Genomic DNA, 18,074 nt, shown 5'->3' with positions numbered 1-18,074 from the left:
AACCCTTTGAGTGTTGGTCACATGGCGATGTGAACTATGAGTGTTAATCACATGGTGATGTGAACTATTGGTGTTAAATCACATGGCGATGTGAACTAGATTATTGACTCTAGTGCAAGTGGGAGACTGAAGGAAATATGCCCTAGAGGCAATAATAAAATTATTATTTATTTCTTTATTTCATGATAAATGTTTATTATTCATGCTAGAATTGTATTAACCGGAAACTTAGTACATGTGTGAATACATAGACAAAACAAAGTTTCCCTAGTATGCCTCTACTAGACTAGCTCGTTTATCAAAGATGGTTATGTTTCCTAACCATACACATGTGTTGTCATTTGATGAATGGGATCACATCATTAGGAGAATGATGTGATGGACAAGACCCATTCGTTAGCTTAGCATTATGATCGTTACAGATTCATTGCTACTGCTTTCTTCATGACGTATACATGTTCCTCGGACTATGAGATTATGCAACTCCCGAATACCGGAGGAACACCTTGTGTGCTATAAAACGTCACAATGTAACTGGGTGATTATAAAGATGCTCTACAGGTGTCTCCGATGGTGTTTGTTGAGTTGACATAGATCGAGATTAGGATTTGTCACTCCGTGTATCGGAGAGGTATCTCTGGGCCCTCTCGGTAATGCACATCACTATAAGCCTTGCAAGCATTGTGACTAATGAGTTAGTTGTGGGATGATGCATTACGGAACGAGTAAAGAGACTTGCCAGTAACGAGATTGAACTAGGTATTGAGATACCGACGATCGAATGTCGGGCAAGTAACATACCGATGACAAAGGGAACAATGTATGTTGTTATGCAGTTTGACCGATAAAGATCTTCGTAGAATATGTAGGAACCAATATGAGCATCCAGGTTCCGCTAATGGTTATTGACCGGAGATGAGTCTCGGTCATGTCTACATAGTTCTCGAACCCGTAGGGTCCGCACGCTTAACGTTCTGTACGATTTGTATTATGAGTTATGTGATTTGATGACCGAAGTTTGTTCGGAGTCCCGGATGATATCGGGGACATGACGAGGAGTCTCGAAATGGTCGAGACGTAAAGATCGATATATTGGAAGGCTATATTCGGACATCGGAATAGTTTCGAGTGATTCGGGTATTTTTCGGAGTACCGGAGAGTTACGGGAATTCATATTGGGCCTTAATGGGCCATACGGGAAAGGAGAGAGAGGCCTCAAGGGTGGCCGCGCCCTTTCCCCATGGACTGGTCCGAATTGGACTAGGGAAAGGGGGCGCCCCCTTCCTTCCTTCTCCTTATCCCTTCCCTTTTTCCTATTCCATGTGGGAGGTGGGATCCTACTAGGACTAGGGAGTCCTAGTAGGACTCCACACTTTGGGCGCGCCCTATGAGGGCCGGCCTCCTCCTCCCTCCATCCTTTATATGTGTGGCCAGGGGGCACCCCATAGACACACAAGTTGATCATTGATCTCTTAGCCGTGTGCGGTGCCCCCCTCCATCATAATCCACCTCGGTCATATCGTCGTAGTGCTTAGGCGAAGCCCTGCGCCGGTAGCTTCATCATCACCGTCATCACGCTGTCGTGCTGACGAAGCTCTCCCTCGACACTCTGCTGGATCATGAGTTCATGGGACGTCACCGAGCCGAACGTGTGCAGATCGCGGAGGTGCCGTACTTTCGGTGCTAAGATCGGTCGATCATGAAGACGTATGACTACATCAACCGCGTTGTCATAACGCTTCCGCTTACGGTCTACGAGGGTACGTAGACAACACTCTCCCCTCTCGTTGCTATGCATCACCGTGATGTTGCGTGTGCGTAGGAAAATTTTGAAATTACTACGTTCCCCAACACGAGCGGCAGAAGTGCCATATGGCCGAGCGGATATACTCCTTGACAATAAAAAATGACAACAAAAAACAAAAGGAGGAACACGAGCATGAACAATGGAGCGAAGGGGCTACCGGCCCGAAACAGAAACTGTATGCAGGCCGACGACAACAACACGCTTCTTGAGGCCGGAGAACAGGGCAGGCTATACATCCGTGTAAGGGAGGGACCGGAGACGTGGTCGAGCGTCGTCAGCGGGGCAAATGACCCTCCGAAGTAGGAGCTGCAAAGCGAAGTGAGAGGGATGTCAGTGTGCATGGCGTCCGACGTGCGGCATAAAACAACGAACTTATAGAAAAACGCAACGGCCTTAATAAAAGATCGAAACACCCATGAAGCACCCCGACTCACAAAAGCCGAGCAGCGTCCCCGTCCATCCCCTCACGGCAGCCTCGACGACTGGTTCCTTTGCTCAGACCCCGAGCCGGCTCGTGCGAACAAAACTGCCCAGTGGGAAACAAACGATGATGCACCCCGCTCGTACCCAGGTCGGGCGAACGAAACAGCTCGGCAGGGCGAACGACGCTCACCCCGAGAAGGGCGCACCCGCGTGCATGGCTCACTCAAGCGACGCAGCCCCATAGGGGCGAACGGCTTTGATAACATGGATTAGGCTCACCTACCGCGTGCGACGCAACGCGCAATATGGCGCCTGTGGGTGCGGTGATAACCCAAAAGGTGGCCCCAGACACGTCCACGACTCACCCGAAGGAATAGAAATATGATCCACAATCATGTCACTAAGTTGTGGATCCCCGAGGAAAACCGGCAGGGTGCGGGGCAGCCATGAAGATCGGATGATGCGAAGAGTGCCTAGGAGAAATTGGCGTGATGCGCGCTGAAACGGACAATGCGGATGGCACTCTAGCGCGGCGAAGCCCCAAGGAGGCGGGGTACTCACCATGCTTTATAGAAGTAAATGAGATTTAATTGGATGAAACATGAATTAGAGTAATAATATGAGAATTAAAATTCAAAATAGCAATGATTTATTTGTTTGATTATTATTGTATAGTTGCAAAATATTTATTTGATTCAAACAAGCAGCATCCACATATGACATGTGCTCATAATCCGTTGCACTAAGACCAACAAAAAGAATGACAAGATAAAAGAAACACGAAAAACAATATCACAAACATCCACGTAGCGCTTTGTAACACAAGGTGCAACACTCATTTTATTTTGAACGACCACACGCAACACTTACGTAATGCTGCCACAGGTCACTGACGCATGCACGCTGAATCGGCCGAGTGGGCAGTGGGCAGTGGCTCATGGGTTGACGTAGATGTCGAGCTCCAGCAGGTCGGGGCGGACGGTTTTCCACAGCACGTAGCCTTTCGCCATCCGGAACTGCCCTGTGCCGCCGACAACGGCCAGCTCGCGCACCGCCACGCCGGTGTCGTCGCGCCCCATCACGGTCACCGAGCTCCCCGCGTAGGTCCCCGACGTGAGCACCACGTTCATGGTCACCATCAGCTCGAACCCTCCCTTGGAGGAGGCGACGATGTACTGCCCCTGCGCGCGCCCCACGGCGGCCGACGACGCCGACGTGCCCTCCGTCAGCACGTCGTCCATCACCACCGTGTTGCCGAAGTTGCCCCGCGGGCCGCGCACCACCATCATCGCGCTGTCGCCCATCACGTCGTGCATGTACACGTGCAGGTGCGCCGACGCCCCGGCCGCCGGCCGCGGCGCCGCCACCGCCAGGATGACGGCGACGGCTGCGGCGAGCGCGAAGGACGTGGGGTTGAGCTTGAAGCAAGCCATGGCCGGGATGAGTGGAAGACTACAGCGCTTGCTAGTCCGTATCACTGCTGATGCAGCACGTTCGGGTTTGTTGTTTATATACAAAAACAGTAGGATTGCGTCTGTGGTACTGGGGATTTGGGGGTCCATGGTCCCCTGGCTGGCCCTTGATAATGGACATGAGGTGTATTATTTGTCGATCCAATTGCGCTTCTGTGCACGTCAGGTTTTAATTGTCGCATTCCATTATTTACACTTAAATGTAGAACAAAAAATTGGTTGATGCCTCTCAAGAAACAACGGAGAACCTTTGTCTACATTGCATGAACGAAAGAGCGGTTGATGCGTCGGTGCCCATGCATTGCTGGCCGTAGATCAGAATGCAGTTGGGTGAGCTGTCTTGTCAGTATTGTCTCTCATGATGGACTAGATCGAGATCTACGAACCGCCATACATCATTTACATGTTATAATCTCCAACAAAATGGGTATACATATGATGTGATTGTAAGGGCCCGTTCGGGGATCCATCAGCTCCTCAAAATACGCGGAGCTGGGTAGCACCGTTTCGCCAGCTCTGAAATTTCTAACCGCAGCTCCGTCCGCTCCGGGAGAGAAGGCGCGGAGCGGAGGGCCTCCGAACGGCCCCTAACTTGTAAGATGTTCGTGGCATCCAAATGCAGGGTACGTACGTAACTGATGGCGAGTACAGTTGCTCCTAATCTGTTCAGTAATTTGTTTGGTGATTGCATGTCTTCTTGTCATGCTATTATACCACGGGACGATCCAGTGAACAGACGCATGTGCACAAGGCACGGCAGTGACAGTGAGGTGTCGTGCTAGGGGCCCCAAATCTCTGATTTCTGCTGCTGTTTTCTGGATCGAAACAGAGAGCAAGACCAGTGAAAAGTGCTGAAATTTGAGATGGACTCTAGGCCCTTATAGCAATTTCTGAAAAATCTCTAAGGGCCCATGTGGGTTATATGACACTAGGTGTAGTGGGAAGTTTAGTCCCACCCCGGAAATGAAAGAGGAGTTGGACCTCCTTATAAGAGTTTCTCTTCTACATGCTATTGGAGCTTGAGAAGAGAAGAGGCCCTCGCGCACTCCTCCTCCGCCGCCCGCCTCGCCAAGCCTCGTCACGAAGCGCCGCGGGTTGCGGGATTGAGCCAAGCCGAGCTCACACCTACGCGCTTGCGTTATACGTAGATCTTTCCGCAATTAGCAGTTCCACGATTACAAGATGGTTGAAAACCGTTCTGTATTGGAGCAGGCTCATGAGATAATATGCATTGTTAAGGAGCTTGAGCTTCTTAAGTGCGAGTTACCGGGCAAGTTTGTCGCGGGCTGCATAATCGCTAAGCTCCCTAATTCCTGGAGGAACTTTGCCACCACTCTAAAACATCAGAGGCGTGAATTCTCTGTAGAGGATGTCATTGGCCATCTGAGTGTCGAGCAGAATTCAAGGGCAAAGGACTCCCACGGAAAAGGGGTCGAAGGAACTTCTGTTGCCAACATGGTGAACCAGAGGACCCAAGGGAAAGAACGGTGTCCAACACAATACTGACTTTAAGAAGAAGGGTAAGAAGACCTTCAAGAAGAACAAGAAGGACGAGGGCTGCTTTACTTGTGGTTCGGTTGAACATTGGGCCAACAAGTGCCCAAACAAGTACAAGAAGTCAGGACAGGACTCCAAGTCTGTCAACATGATTGTGGGCAACAATGAGAATGGTGCATCTGGGTACGGTAATTTATTTACTGTTTTTTCAGTGTTTCAGCCTACCGATTGGTAGGTGGACACAGGTGCAGGTGTTCATGTGTGTGCTGACATTTCATTGTTCACTTCTTACCAGGTCACAGGTCACAGGTCCGTATTGATGGGGAATGGCGCGAGTGCTTCTGTTCATGGTGTTGGCACGGTCGATCTGAAGTTTACTTCGGGAAGGATCGTGCAGCTGAAGAATGCAGCATGTCCCCGCCATCAAGAAGAACCTCGTTAGTGGCTCCCTTCTATGTAGAGAAGGGTTTAAGTTGGTTTTTGAGTCTAATAAATTAGTTGTTACGAAATATGGACTCTTTGTTGGAAAAGGTTATGAGAGCGGAGGGATGTTCCGCCTTTCCCTTGCAGATTTTTGTAATAAAGTCGTGAACCATATTCATTCGAATGTTAATGAATCAGAAGTTTGGCATTCACGTCTTTGTCACATTAGTTTCGGTGTTATGACACGGCTAGACAAGTTGGATTTAATCCCGAGTTTCACTTTAGCCAAAGGTTCTAAGTGTCTTTCATGTGTGCAAGCTAAGCAACCTCGCAAGCCTCACAAGTCCGCGTTGGAGAGACACTTGACACCATTAGAACTCATACATTCTGATCTTTGTGAGATGAATGGTGTGTTGAGTAAAGGTGGAAAGAAATACTTCATGACATTGATAGATGATTCCACTAGATATTGCTATGTGTATCTGTTAAATACTAAAGATGAGGCTCTACACTACTTTAAAATCTATAAGGCAGAAGTTGAGAATCAACTTGAAAAGAAAATTAAACGAGTCCGGTCAGATCGTGATGGAGAGTACTTCTCGAGTGAGTTTGATTCCTTTTGTGCGGAACACGGCATTATTCATGAGAGGACGCCTCCCTATTCACCCCAGTCAAACGGGGTTGCCGAGCGGAAAAACCGTACTCTAACTGATTTGGTTAACGCCATGTTAGATACATCGGGTTTATCCAAGGCATAGTGGGGGGAGGCTATATTGACGGCATGTCATGTCCTGAATAAAGTTCCGACAAAGGATAATGAGATCACTCCCTATGAGAAATGGGCGAAGAGAAGGACAACACTTTCGTACTTGCGCACTTGGGGCTGTTTGGCATAAGTCAATGTGCCGATCCCCAAAAAGCGTAAGCTTGGACCCAAGACTGTGGACTGCGTTAATTTGGGCTACGCTAAGAACAGCGTTGGCTATAGATTTCTAGTAGTGAAATCTGAGGTACCTGACCAGAAGGTCGGTACAATTATGGAGTCTAAGGATGCTACATTCTTCGAGGATATTTTTCCTATGAGAGATATGCAAATCACTTCTAGACTGGAATCCGAGGAGACTCCTGAACCTGCCATCCCTATGGAATATTATGAACAAACACATGATGGAAATCCTGAGGAGGATGACGAGGAAACCCTTGGTAGGGGCAAGAGACAAAGGACTGCAAAGACCTGTGGTGATGATTTCTTCATGTATCTCATGGATGACACTCCCACTTCTATTTCAGAAGCGTATGCCTCTCCAGAAGCTGATTACTGGAAGGATGCGGTCCGTAGCGAGATGGACTCCATCATGGCTAACGGGACATGGGAGATCACTGACCGTCCCTATGGTTGCAAACCATTAGGATGTAAGTGGGTGTTCAAGAAGAAGCTTAGGCCCGATGGTACAATTGAAAAGTACAAGGCTAGGCTTGTGGCCAAGGGCTATGACCAGAAAGAAGAGGAAGATTTCTTCGATACTTATTCACCTGTGGCTAGACTGACCACCATTCGAGTATTACTCTCGTTGGAGGCCTCACATGGTCTTCTCGTCCATCAGATGGATGTTAAGACGGCTTTTTTGAATGGAGAGCTAAACGAGGAAATCTACATGCAACAGCCAGATGGCTTTGTGATAGATGGTCAGGAAAGAAAGGTGTGTAGGTTGCTGAAATCTTTATATGGCCTGAAGCAAGAACCTAAGCAATGGCATGATAAGTTTAATACAACTCTGGCATCTGTTGGTTTCGTTGTTAATGAGGCTGACAAATGTGTATACTATCGCCATGGTGGGGGCGAAGGAGTTATACTGTGCTTGTATGTTGATGACATGCTGATATTTGGAACAAACCTCAAAGTCATTGAGGAGGTCAAATCGTTTCTATCTCAGAACTTTGAGATGAAAGACCTTGGTGTGGCTGATGTTATCTTGAACATCAAGCTACTGAGAGATAATGAGGATGGCATTACACTTCTGCAATCCCACTATGTTGAGAAGGTGTTGAGTCGTTTTGGATATTCGGACTGTGCACCATCTCAAACACCATATGATCCTAGCGTGTTGATTCGAAAGTCCAAAAGCACAGCTAAAGATCAATTGAGATACTCTCAAATCATTGGTTCACTGATGTACCTAGCGAGCGCAACAAGGCCTGACATCGCGTTTGCTATGAGCAAATTAAGCCGGTTTGTTTCCAAACCGGGTGATGTACATTGGCATGATGTTGAAAGAGTTATGCGCTATCTGAAAGGTACTATGAACTATGAACTTCACTATACTGGAGACCCGTCGGTACTTGAAGGGTATAGTGATGTGAATTGGATCTCTGATGCTGATGAGATGAAGGCCACAACTGGGTATATGTTTACTCTTGGAGGTGGCGCTGTTTGCTGGAAGTCTTGCAAGCAAACGATCTTAACGAGATCGACAATGGAAGCAGAATTAACAGCATTAGACACATCTGGTGTTGAAGCAGGATGGCTTCGAGATCTTTTGATGGACTTGCCATTGGTTGATAAACCGGTTCCGGCTATCCTTATGAACTGTGACAATCAGACGGTCGTCACCAAGGTGAAGAGTTCAAAGGACAACATGAAGTCCAACAAACAGATAAGAATGAGATTAAAAGCTGTCAGAAAATTAAGAAACTCCGGAGTGATAGCGTTGGACTATGTCCATACGGCTAAGAGTCTGGCAGATCCCTTTACGAAAGGGCTATCACGTGTTGTGATAGATAATGCATCAAGGGAGATGGGTATGAGACCCACATGAGTTGCCATGGTGGTAACCCAACCTATGTGATCGGAGATCCCGTGAAGTAGGACCTGGGAAAACAAGCCAGTGGTGAACCGAGGAGAGTAACTATACTAACCCACTCCGTTGGAGATGCAATACTCTCGATACTGTATGGTAGGATGACTACTGTCTTAATGTGTTCCAAAGCTTATGAAAGCAAGATGCTATCCTACAGAGCGATCTTTGGAGGAACACACCTATATGAGCCCGACTGCTGGTCACAGTCTATGAGATTGGGGTGATCTCTAGTAAGCTCATGAATAGGCCAGGAGTGTGACTTATATGCTCCACCCGAGGGGTTAGCCTTCGGCAGCCTAGTACTAGTAAGACATGTGGTGAAACTTCTTTACGCCAAACTGACAATTCAAGGCATAGTCCATTGTTCAGTTGTGAAGGAGTGTAGCTACTTGCTCTAGGTGAAGTTCAACCTTAACAGGTCTTCACTAAAACACTGGTATATCGAAACAGTAATTGGAACAGAGGACACAATGGGCCCTCGAGATCTGGTGGGGGATTGCTGAAATTTGAGATGGGCTCTAGGCCCTTATAGCAATTTCTAAAAAATCTTTAAGGGCCCATGTGGGTTATATGGCACTAGGTGTAGTGGGAAGTTTAGTCCCACCCCGGAAGTGGAAGAGGAGTTGGACCTCCTTATAAGGGTTTCTCTTCTACATGCTATTGGAGCTTGAGAAGAGAAGAGGCCCTCGCGCACTCCTCCTCCGCCGCCCGCCTCGCCACGCCACGCCTCGTCACGACGCACCGCGGGTTGCGGGATTGAGCCGAGCCGAGCTCAAACCTATGCGCTTATTTTTGCCAGTCACTAACGGAGAGTTCTCTGACAGCTGGGTCACGATCTGAGACGTCGGATCGTGGGCTGTCTCGGACTCGGACGTGGGTCGAGCCCATGTCTCTCCACGCGGCTGCGCCTATATAAGTGTGCGGTGTCTCCTAACCCTAGCCGCCACGAACAGATCACATCTGCTCCACGCGCACGCCCACCATCGTTCCCTTGCTGCTGCTGCCGCCGGTGACTCCATCTCGTCCACCGCGTACACGGTCGACAGGAGAGCAGGTCTCCGAAACCACGCCCTTCTGGTTCCTGTACGGGGTGAGGGGCGAATAGGTTTTTGGGCAGCGATTACGCGACTGCTCACTTCCGATCGTCTACTTCCTCTACATCTGCGTCGCCTTCATCATCACCATGTCCACCAACGCCGAACGTGCTGCCGCCGAGAAAGCTGAAGCCGACAAGAAGGCTGCCGAGGACGCCGTTGCTGCCACCAAAGTCGCGGCCTCTGCATGGCCTACTGGAGGGTATAACTCGTTTATCCCGCTCCTACTGTTTCCTGTTTTAGCCATGCTAGCGTTATACGTAGATCTTTCTGCAATTAGCGTAGTATTTGCTAGCTTGACTGAATATCAGTATGCGTTTATTTGTGTCAATGCCATGCTAGTGATTTACTCGTGGATTAATTTAATCGAGAAATTGCCTATTTACTCAACAAAAAGATGCCGCAGAAAAAATATACTATACCACTTGTGCTTCATTCTGAACATGTCCACACGACGAAATTGTGGCAATGGACTTGGGCGATACGGAGGAGACCCAGCCGCCGGCCACCGCGAGCCCCCCCCCCTCCATCCCCCCTCGCTGTCATCGAAGGAGGTGACCAGGCTAAGCCCGTGCCGCGGACGGCAGCGACGGGGCAAGCTCTCTCTCGCGGCGCGCCGTTTTCCCCTCAGATTCAAGGCCGAGGCAGCAGCCGGCCATGCTGTTGGTGCTTTCTTCAGGCGGTGCGTGGCCTGCTCCTCCATGGCGTGGCGGCGCGCCGTTGGCTACCCGCGAGGTGCCCTTTCCCGGCGCCCCTACTGCTCCCGATGAGATTCACGCATCCCTGGGTCATTGGTCGAGGTGCTGGTGCGTGCCGATCCCTCCGATCTGATCCGGGGTGCCGCGGCGGCGTGGGGGCTGCGGGCTCGGCCTGAATTAAGGGGGCGTCCCTAGGGTTCCTCAAGTGACAAGACGAAGATTTGCCTGACGCCTGTCCTCCTTGATCCGGTCGGAGTGTCGGGTTCCGGAAGGCTCTGCCGATGAACTCCCATGGGCGCGTTATGTCTGAAGATTGCTAGATCTGATGGGATTCGGTCGTGCCCACTGGTTCTCCGTTAAGAAGGGAGCGGTGCGAAGCTCTGCTATTTGTTGTCATCATGGGATATGTTTAACTCCATGGTGAAGTCAGAGGCGAGAATGTCATGGAAGCCGAGATCGGAGGACTAGTAATGGTGACTGGAGCCTTTATGGCGATGAGGAACTTGCTTGGAGTTTCGGATTGTAGCAATGGTATGTAAGTGGGGGCGACAACACATGTGCAGTTCAAAGTCTTACCTCTCAAGGTGAAAATCCAAGGTCTGGCCTTAGTTGGTTGTGCATGGCAATGACCTTGTTGAAGGCATCGTTTTGAGAGCGGAGCCTATCTTCAGGGTGAAAATCCAAGATCTACGATCGGGTGACGATGGTGTTTATGCACGGTTTCCTTCTTTGAGGCGTCGTTTTTGGAGAACTTGGACTTGAGGTGTTGTTTTGGTGGTGGTTGTACTGCTGTTGCAAGGACTGGAACTCTCTAGCGGGGCTTTTCTTTTTTTAGATTCTTCTTTTTTTTGGCTGTGCGCATCCATAATGCCATTAGGGTATTGCATTGTTGCAGAGGCTGGGTGTAATTGGTATCCGTGGTATTAATATATTCCCTTTATAAAAAAAGTATTTGGCTCGTCACAATTACTCACCACTGGAGGACTACATTCTTGTCCGCTCCCGCTACAATGTTTTCACCGTCGATGTTGAAGTATAATGTCCGGCCCTCTCTCATGGTTGGAACTTTTGAATGAGTTGGCTAGAGCATTAGTTTAACATGCTATCCGAACCAGGAGGTCTTGAGTAATACTCTGCCAAAGTAGTATTAAAAACAGATTTTGCGGCCTACATAAATCTCATGTCTAAAGACTAAATAAGCCTAGACGTGAGGGGGTGTTAAAGTACATTGCCTGGCTCTCTCCATCACTTCGGACCTTTGGATGAGTTGGTTGCGGCCTGCCCCGCTTTCGCTGCCAACATCATAATCTCCAAAGAAGCATAGACATGAGGGGGAGTGTTGGAGTATAATGTTCGGCCATCTCCCATAGCTTGAGCTTATGAGTGAACTGGTTAGGTACATAAACTTGCAACCAAGAGGTTCAGGGTTCAAAACCCAGTAAACACAATAAATAATTGGGGCTTACCCGGCTTTCGCTGCCCACGTCATACACTCCAAAGGAGCATAGACGTGAGGGGGAGTGTTGAAGTATAATGTCATGCCCTCTCCCATAGATTGAGCTTTTGGATGAACTGGCTGGCGCGTGCATTTGTACATGGTATGAGAACCAAAAGGTCTTTAGTTCAAGACCCGGCTGGCGTAATTAAATTGCAGCCCACTTTCAGTTCATGTTTAGGCCTCAGGGAGCCACACACAAGGGTGTGTATTGACGTATAAATGCTTAGCCCACCTTTCTCCCATCAGCTTGAACTGTTGGGTGAACTAACTAGTGCGTGCAGTTATGCACCTGACGTACATGCGTAGGAGCAGGAATTAACGAGCGATATTGACCAAAGTCCATGGAGACGGACTAATAACCCCCAACAACACCTCTCACTCCCCTCGCCGCCGCTGGGCAAAGCCCAAATGGCGGCGGGAATCTTCTCCCCTTCGCTCGGTCCGTGAAGGTTGGCGCGGGATGGCCTAGTCGCGCGGAGGCGCCTTGGGTGGAAGAGCGGCAGCGGGCGCGGGTAGCAGCAACGTTTGCTCGAGGGTGGGCGGCGGCGACATGGGCGAGTGCTTGTTGTGTGGCGGCTATGCGCGGGCAATCTCTGGTGGGTGCATGTGGCGTCTAGTGGATCCCGATTTGGGGACCTAGCCATGGCGGGTGGTGTTGGGGATCGTTGCAGAAATTAAAAAATTTCTACGCATCACCAAGATCAATCTATGGAAAGACTAGCAACGAGTGAGAGGGGAGTTCATCTTGATACCCTTGAAGATCGCGACGCGGAAGTGCTACAAGAACGCGGATGAAGGAGTCGTACTCGCAGCGATTCAGATCGCGGTTGATGCCGATCTAAGCGCCGAACAACGGCGCCTCCGCGTTCAACACACATACATCCCGGGGACGTCTCCTCCTTCTTGATCCAGCAAGGGGGAAGGAGAAGTTGGGGAAGAGCTCCGGCAGCATGACGGCGTGGTGGGGGAGCTTGCAGTTCTCCGGCAGGGCTTCGCCAAGCACTACAGAGGAGGAGGAGGTGTTGAGGAGGGAGAGGGCTGCGCCAGAGGAAGGGGTGCGGCAGCCCTCCCACCTCCCCTCTATTTATAGGGGCAAGGGAGAGGGGGGCCGGCGCCCTCCAGATGGATCTAGAGGGGGGGGGCGGCGGCCAAGGGGGGAGGCTTGCCCCCCAAGCCAAGGGGGGCGCCCCCTTTAGGGTTTCCCCCCAACCCTAGGCGCATGGGCCCTAGGGGGGTTTGGCGCCTAGCCCACCTAGGGGCTGGTTCCCCTCCATATTCAGCCCATAGGGCCCTCCGGGGCAGGTGGACCCTCCCGGTGGACCCCCGGAACCCTTTCGGTGGTCCCGGTACAATACCGATAAAACCCTGAACACTTCCGGTGACCGAATAAGGACTTCCCATATATAAATCTTTATCTCCGGACCATTCCGGAACTCCTCATGACATCCGGGATCTCATCCGGGACTCCGAACAACATTCGGTAACCGCATAATAATTCCCATAACAACTCTAGCGTCACCGAATCTTAAGTGTGTAGACCCTACGGGTTCGGGAATCATGCAGACATGACCGCGACATCTCTCCGGCCAATAACCAACAGCGGGATCTGGATACCCATGTTGGTTCCCACATGTTCCACGATGATCTCATCGAATGAACCATGATGTCGGGGATTCAAACAATCCCGTATACAATTCCCTTTGTCAATCGGTATGTTACTTGCCCGAGATTCGATCGTCGGTATCCCAATACCTCGTTCAATCTCGTTACCGGCAAGTCACTTTACTCGTTCCGTAATGCATGACCTCAGGACTAACTGCTTAGTCACATTGAGCTCATTATGATGATGCATTGCCGAGTGGCCCAGAGATACCTCTCCGTCATACGGAGTGACAAATCCGAGTCTCGATTCGTGCCAACCCAACAGACACTTTCGGAGATACCTGTAGTGTACCTTTATAACCACCCAGTTACTTTGTGACGTTTGGTACACCCAAAGCATTCCTACGGTATCCGGGAGTTGCACAATCTCATGGTCTAAGGAAATGATACTTGACATTAGAAAAGCTTTAGCAGACGAACTACACGATCTTGTGCTATGCTTAGGATTGGGTCTTGTCCATCACATCCTTCTCCTAATGATGTGATCCCGTTATCAACTGTTGGGGAACGTAGTAATTTCAAAAAAATTCCTACGCGCAAACAGGATCATGGTGATGCATAGCAACGAGAGGGGAGAGTGTTGTCCACGTACCCTCGTAGACCGAAAGCGGAAGCGTTAGCACAACGCGGTTGATGTAGTCGTACATCTTCACGATCCGACCGATCAAGTACCGAACGCACGGCACCTCCGAGTTCAGCACACGTTCAGCTCGATGACGTCCCTCGAACTCCGATCCAGCCGAGCTTTGAGGGAGAGTTCCGTTAGCACGACGGCGTGGTGACGATGATGATGTTCTACCGACGCAGGGCTTCGCCTAAGCACCGCTACGATATTATCGAGGTTGATTATGGTGGAGGGGGGCACCGCACACGGCTAAGAGATCAAGAGATCAATTGTTGTGTCTATAGGGTGCCCCCCTGCCCCCGTATATAAAGGAGCAAGGGAGGGAGAGGCGGCCGGCCAGGAGGAGGCATGCCAGGAGGAGTCCTACTCCCACCGGGAGTAGGACTCCCTCCTTTCCTAGTTGGAGTAGGAGAAGGGGGAAGGAGGAGGGAGAGAGGAAGGAAAGGGGGCGCCGCCCCCCCTCCTTGTCCAATTTGGACTAGAGGGGGAGGGGGCGCGCGGCCTGCGCTGGCCGCCCCTCCTCTTCTCAACTAAGGCCCATGTAGGCCCATTAAACCCCCGGGGGGTTCCCGTAACCCCCGGTACTCCGGTAAAATCCCGATTTCACCCGGAACACTTCCGATATCCAAATATAGGCTTCCAATATATCAATCTTTATGTCTCAACCATTTCGAGACTCCTCGTCATGTCCGTGATCACATCCGGGACTCCGAACTATCTTCGGTACATCAAAACACATAAACTCATAATATAACTGTCATCAAACTTTAAGCGTGCGGACCCTACGGGTTCGAGAACTATGGAGACATGACCGAGACACGTCTTCGGTCAATAACCAATAGCGGAACCTGGATGCTCATATTGGTTTCCACATATTCTACGAAGATCTTTATCGGTCAGACCGCATAACAACATACGTTGTTCCCTTTGTCATCGGTATGTTACTTGCCCGAGATTCGATCGTCGGTATCTCAATACCTAGTTCAATCTCGTTACCAGCAAGTCTCTTTACTCGTTCTGTAATACATCATCCCGCAACTAACTCATTAGTTGCAATGCTTGCAAGGCTTATAGTGATGTGCATTACCGAGTGGGCCAAGAGATACCTCTCCGACAATCGGAGTGACAAATCCTAATCTCGAAATATGCCAACCCAACAAGTACCTTCGGAGACACCTGTAGAGCACCTTTATAATCACCCAGTTACGTTGTGACGTTTGGTAGCACACAAAGTGTTCCTCCGGTAAACGGGAGTTGCATAATCTCATAGTCATAGGAACATGTATAAGTCATGAAGAAAGCAATAGCAGAATACTAAACGATCGTGTGCTAAGCTAACGGAATGGGTCAAGTCAATCACATCATTCTCCTAATGATGTGATCCCCTTAATCAAATGACAACTCACGTCAATGGCTAGGAAACATAACCATCTTTGATCAACGAGCTAGTCAAGTAGAGGCATACTAGTGACACTCTGTTTGTCTATGTATTCACACAAGTATTATGTTTCTGGTTAATACAATTCTAGCATGAATAATAAACATTTACCATGATATAAGGAAATAAATAATAACTTTATTATTGCCTCTAGGGCATATTTCCTTCAGTCTCCCACTTGCACTAGAGTCAATAATCTAGATTACAAAGTAATGATTCTAACACCCATGGAGCCTTGGTGATGATTATGTTTTGCTCGTGGAAGAGGCTTAGTCAACGGGTCTGCAACATTCAGATCCGTATGTATCTTGCAAATTTCTATGTCTCCCACCTGGACTAGATCCCGGATGGAGTTGAAGCGTCTCTTGATGTGCTTGGTTCTCTTGTGAAATCTGGATTCTATGCCAAGGCAATTGCACCAGTATTGTCACAAAAGATTTTCATTGGACCCGATGCACTAGGTATGACACCTAGATCGGATATGAACTCCTTCATCCAGACTCCTTCATTTGCTGCTTCCGAAGCAGCTATGTACTCCGCTTCACACGTAGATCCCGCCGCAACGCTTTGTTTAGAGCTGCACCAACTGACAGCTCCACTGTTCAATGTAAACACGTATCCGGTTTGCGATTTAGAATCGTCCGGATCAGTGTCAAAGCTTGCATCGACGTAACCATTTACGACTAGCTCTTTGTCACCTCCATAAACGAGAAACATATCCTTAGTCCTTTTCAGGTATTTCAGGATGTTTTTGACCGCTGTCCAGTGATCCACTCCTGGATTACTTTGGTACCTCCCTGCTAAACTTATAGCAAGGCACACACCAGGTCTGGTACACAGCATTGCATACATGATAGAGCCTATGGCTGAAGCATAGGGAACATCTTTCATCTTCTCTCTGTCTTCTGCAGTGGTCGGGCATTGAGTCTTACTCAACTTCACACCTTGTAACACAGGCAAGAACCCTTTCTTTGCTTGATCCATTTTGAACTTCTTCAAAACTTTGTCAAGGTATGTGCTTTGTGAAAGTCCAATTAAGCGTCTTGATCTATCTCTATAAATCTTGATGCCCAATATATAAGCAGCTTCACGAGGTCCTTCATTGAAAAACTCTTATTCAAGTATCCCTTTATGCTATCCAGAAATTCTATATCATTTCCAATCAGCAATATGTCATCCACATATGATATCGGAAATGCTACAGAGCTCCCACTCACTTTCTTGTAAATACAGGCTTCTCCAAAAGTCTGTATAAAACCAAATGCTTTGATCACACTATCAAAGCGTTTATTCCAACTCCGAGAGGCTTGCACCAGTCCATAAATGGATCGCTGGAGCTTGCACACTTTGTTAGCTCCCTTTGGATCGACAAAACCTTCCGGCTGCATCATATGCAACTCTTCTTCCAGAAATCCATTTAGGAATGCAGTTTTGACATCCATTTGCCAAATTTCATAATTATAAAATGCGGCAATTGCTAACATGATTCGGACAGACTTAAGCATCGCTATGGGTGAGAAAGTCTTATCGTAGTCAATCCCTTGAACTTGTCGAAAACCTTTCGCAACAAGTCGAGCTTTATAGACAGTAACATTACCGTCAGCGTCAATCTTCTTCTTGAAGATCCATTTATTCTCAATGGCTTGCCGATCATCGGGCAAGTCAACCAAAGTCCACAATTTGTTTTCATACATGGATCCCATCTCAGATTCATGGCCTCAAGCCATTTTGCGGAATCTGGGCTCACCATCGCTTCTTCATAGTTCGTAGGTTCGTCATGGTCTAGTAACATAACCTCCAGAACAGGATTACCGTACCACTCTGGTGTGGATCTTACTCTGGTTGACCTACAAGGTTCAGTAACAACTTGATCTGAAGTTTCATGATCATCATCATTAACTTCCTCGCTAATTAGTGTAGGTGTCACAGGAACCGGTTTCTGTGATGAACTACTTTCCAATAAGGGAGCAGGTACAGTTACCTCATCAAGTTCTACTTTCCTCCCACTCACTTCTTTCAAGAGAAACTCCTTCTCTAGAAAGGATCCAAATTTAGCAACAAAAATCTTGCCTTCAGATCTGTGATAGAAGGTGTACCCAACAGTTTCCTTTGGGTATCCTATGAAGACACATTTCTCCGATTTGGGTTCGAGCTTATCAGGTTGAAGCTTTTTCACATAAGCATCGTAGCCCCAAACTTTAAGAAACGACAACTTTGGTTTCTTGCCAAACCACAGTTCATAAGGCGTCATCTCAACGGATTTCGATGGTGCCCTATTTAATGTGAAGGCAGCCGTCTCTAAAGCATAACCCCAAAACAATAGCGGTAAATCAGTAAGAGACATCTTAGATCGCACCATATCTAGTAAAGTACGATTACGACATTCGGACACACCATTACGCTGTGGTGTTCCGGGTGGCATGAGTTGCGAAACTATTCCGCATTGTTTCAAATGAAGACCAAACTCGTAACTCAAATATTCTCCTCCACGATCAGAATGTAGAAACTTTATTTTCTAGTTACGATGATTTTCAACTTCACTCTGAAATTCTTTGAACTTTTCAAATGTTTCAGACTTA

General features: G+C 48.6%; 1 protein-coding gene across 1 annotated transcript; it reads right to left on the bottom strand.

The window, feature by feature from the left end:
• Nucleotides 1–2,991: 2,991 nt before the first annotated feature.
• On the bottom strand, nt 2,992–3,728 carry LOC109766704 (dirigent protein 1). Its single transcript, XM_020325485.4, has one exon. The coding sequence runs from the start codon at nt 3,661–3,663 to the stop codon at nt 3,166–3,168; it is 498 nt and encodes a 165-aa protein (XP_020181074.1). The 5' UTR covers nt 3,664–3,728; the 3' UTR covers nt 2,992–3,165.
• Between the last annotated feature and the right edge of the window lie 14,346 nt (nt 3,729–18,074).

Source organism: Aegilops tauschii, chromosome 5, assembly GCF_002575655.3.
Source record: "Aegilops tauschii subsp. strangulata cultivar AL8/78 chromosome 5, Aet v6.0, whole genome shotgun sequence".
Taxonomy (NCBI): Eukaryota; Viridiplantae; Streptophyta; class Magnoliopsida; order Poales; family Poaceae; genus Aegilops; species Aegilops tauschii.
This window is presented reverse-complemented; position numbering and strand designations above follow the sequence as displayed.

Bases quoted from the DNA above. Each gene is read 5' to 3' on its own strand.
- LOC109766704 (XM_020325485.4), bottom strand. From the start codon at position 3,663: ATGGCTTGCTTCAAGCTCAACCCCACGTCCTTCGCGCTCGCCGCAGCC.